This window comes from Polyodon spathula, chromosome 4 (genome assembly GCF_017654505.1).
Source record: "Polyodon spathula isolate WHYD16114869_AA chromosome 4, ASM1765450v1, whole genome shotgun sequence".
In the NCBI taxonomy this organism is placed as follows: Eukaryota; Metazoa; Chordata; class Actinopteri; order Acipenseriformes; family Polyodontidae; genus Polyodon; species Polyodon spathula.
In genome coordinates, this window is record NC_054537.1 from 87228145 (window position 1) to 87230875 (window position 2731).

Genomic DNA, 2731 nt, shown 5'->3' on the forward strand with positions numbered 1-2731 from the left:
CACAACACACAACGGCGTTATAGGTTTTAAAATAACGTATTTAAAATAATTGAATGAACTCTTATAAAATGTGACTTGGGGCTTGTAGGCCCACGTATAACTGTTCTTCTCCATCCATACCATAATTTTTTTTTTTTTTGTGGTGTAGTGAACCGATCCTTTGGTATATATATATATATTATATATATATATATATATATATATATATATATATAATATATATATATATATATATATATATATATATATATATTAATTTAGTTTTGTTTTAGTTTGTTTGGGATAATATTATTTTTCGTTATGTGGCCAAAAAACGAATTTAATCAGGTTTTCATTCTTATAGACATCATCTTAGTTGTGAATTTACCTGTGTCTGTGTGAGCCCAAGGGAAGCGGCGAGTTCCGCTCTCTCAGGCAGGGCGAGGTACTGCGTGTTCTGAAACCTCCGCTGCAAGGCAGCCAGTTGGAAACTGGAATAAATTGTCCTGGGTTTGCGAACCTTCTTGGGTTTTCCGTTAACCATTCTCACTTCAGGTTCAGATATTTCCTTTTCTGGAACAACAAAAACAACATTATTTTTTTTTTAATAACTGCAAATGTTCATAATTTAAATGTACAATATGGAAAATTGCAAGGTAGGCTACAGTACGTTGATATGAATATAAATATAAAGAATTATCACAATACAATGTAACTAATGGAATAAATAATTATGCTTAAGTACCTTTTTTTTTTTTTTTTACAAAAAAAAAACATAAATAATTACATGTCCACTTCATTCATATTAGACTTTGAAATTCAAAAAAATATAGTCCAGTGACTGTAGTTTAACCACGCTACCAAAACAAAATAAATAAATAAATAAAACAATAAAACATACAGGTAACTATGATGATGCGCCAAACTGTATATAGATTGGATTAAATTGTGCATAAATCAACGAATCTTATCTGAAATTAATAAAACACAAAGTAAACGTGTTTGATGCTATGTGAATTCATTCATAACACAGTTACAACTAATATAGGTAACTGTACAGTACCAAATGAGACATACAACTTAAAAGGTTAAAGTAAACGCAAGATGTGTCCACATGCACAAACATGATCACAATTGTATCTATAAATGATCGGCGACGCAAAACAAACGATATTCGAAGAAATCAGTGTGTTAATTTCTTTCGGAACTGGTAACATTTTTTTTTTAAATCCAAGAAGAAATTATAGATAATACACTGCAGCGTCTCTAAAATGTAGTGTCATGTTTCAGAATTTAAAAATGCCAAACAGTATGCAATTAAAATCCATAAATAAATATACGTTCTTCAATATAAAGTGTTTCACTTTGATAACCCAAATACAAATTTGTATTTAATGCACATGTTTCTTGATTATATTTCGTTAAGACTAATCTAAATAGTATTTAATATTTTACGTGCTTTGTAAAATCTCACAGTGAAATGTCTAAAAATCTGTTAAACCATGACTGAGACCAACTGCTAGTATATTTCCAAGGCAGTAAATACATCTGTAATAAATTAGGATCCAATATATCCTATATTATTATTATTATTATTATTATTATTATTATTATTATTATTATTATTATTATTATTTAGATCTTACCTGGTGGGCTCGTCTGTGCTTGCACTCTGCTGTAAGTACCAGCATACTGGTGATAAGCTGCACTTGTATAACTGTTATAATCTTGGTAGGTCTTTGCAGGGTAATTCCCAGCAGATCCATTCACTCCATGATATTGGTATTGGTAAGCATTTAGCGCTTTCCCATATGAAGCCGAACCGGGCGAACAATAGCCGTGGTGGACTCCACCAGCAGGGCTGAAGTAGCCCACATCCGTGGCTGAAGATTCTGGCAAAGTTGGAGACTCCTGAGATGGATGATGCATGGCTGGGTGTTGAAAAGGACCCTGGAAATCTGTAGATCTTATGCTTGGAACCCTTCTGTCGAATACTCCGGTCATAGTTTGCGGGGCGAAGTTGTTCTGACTGAAGTGTAGCTTGTATGAAGCGTTCTGAGTTCTAAACTGACATATAGCTTGTGTTAAGGGACGCTCCTTTACAAACTGCTGGCAGGAGCGCAGAAAATGGTTGGCTAAATCCTTAATTGCTCTCTTACGCACTGCAGGGTGGATCTGGTTCCATTGGCCAGAACAACCAGACAGGCGTTACACCCTAACCCGTTCAACCAGTTTAGCAAAACAAAGCTTTATTAAATCGACGGCATTTTTACCCTTAACATACTCCAGCAAGACACATACAAACAACCCCAATCAAATTATGCGAGGTTGTATTTATTTATTTATTTTTTAAATAAAATTAGCACAACAAAGCGAAAGTAAATAATTTCCAGTCAAGAACAACACAAGTATTCACCAAATGCATATCAATTGCTTCTATATAGCTACTGCATGCTAAAACGAATACACTAATAGTTTTTGAAATCACATAATGGTATAAAGCAGTTTACATTTAAATGATTCCCTTTCCCCCTTAAGAGAAACCCTTAAAAGAAAAATAAATAAATCACAATAGGATTTAAAGTAGATAAACACATTGAATAACTCCGGCCATTAAGAAAATGAACGCAGCGTTAGATCTCACATGGCCTCACGTTCCAGGAGTTTTGTAATATTACTGACGATAAAAATAATGGCATATTGTTTTGCTATGCAGCATTTGTTAGGCTACATTACATATTCTCAAAAAGAA

At 33.1% G+C, this 2731-nt stretch overlaps 1 protein-coding gene across 1 annotated transcript in view; it reads right to left on the reverse strand.

Annotated features, from left to right (window-relative positions):
• LOC121315044 (homeobox protein DLX-5-like) overlaps positions 1 to 2083 on the reverse strand; it is a 2968-nt gene extending 885 nt beyond the window's left edge. The window contains exons 1-2 of the mRNA XM_041248924.1: positions 1626 to 2083; positions 368 to 552 (exon numbers count right to left, since the gene is read on the reverse strand). Coding sequence (XP_041104858.1) covers positions 368 to 552; positions 1626 to 1983 — 543 coding nt within the window. The 5' untranslated portion in view covers positions 1984 to 2083. The remainder of the gene's footprint in view (positions 1 to 367; positions 553 to 1625) is intronic.
• Positions 2084 to 2731: the final 648 nt, after the last annotated feature.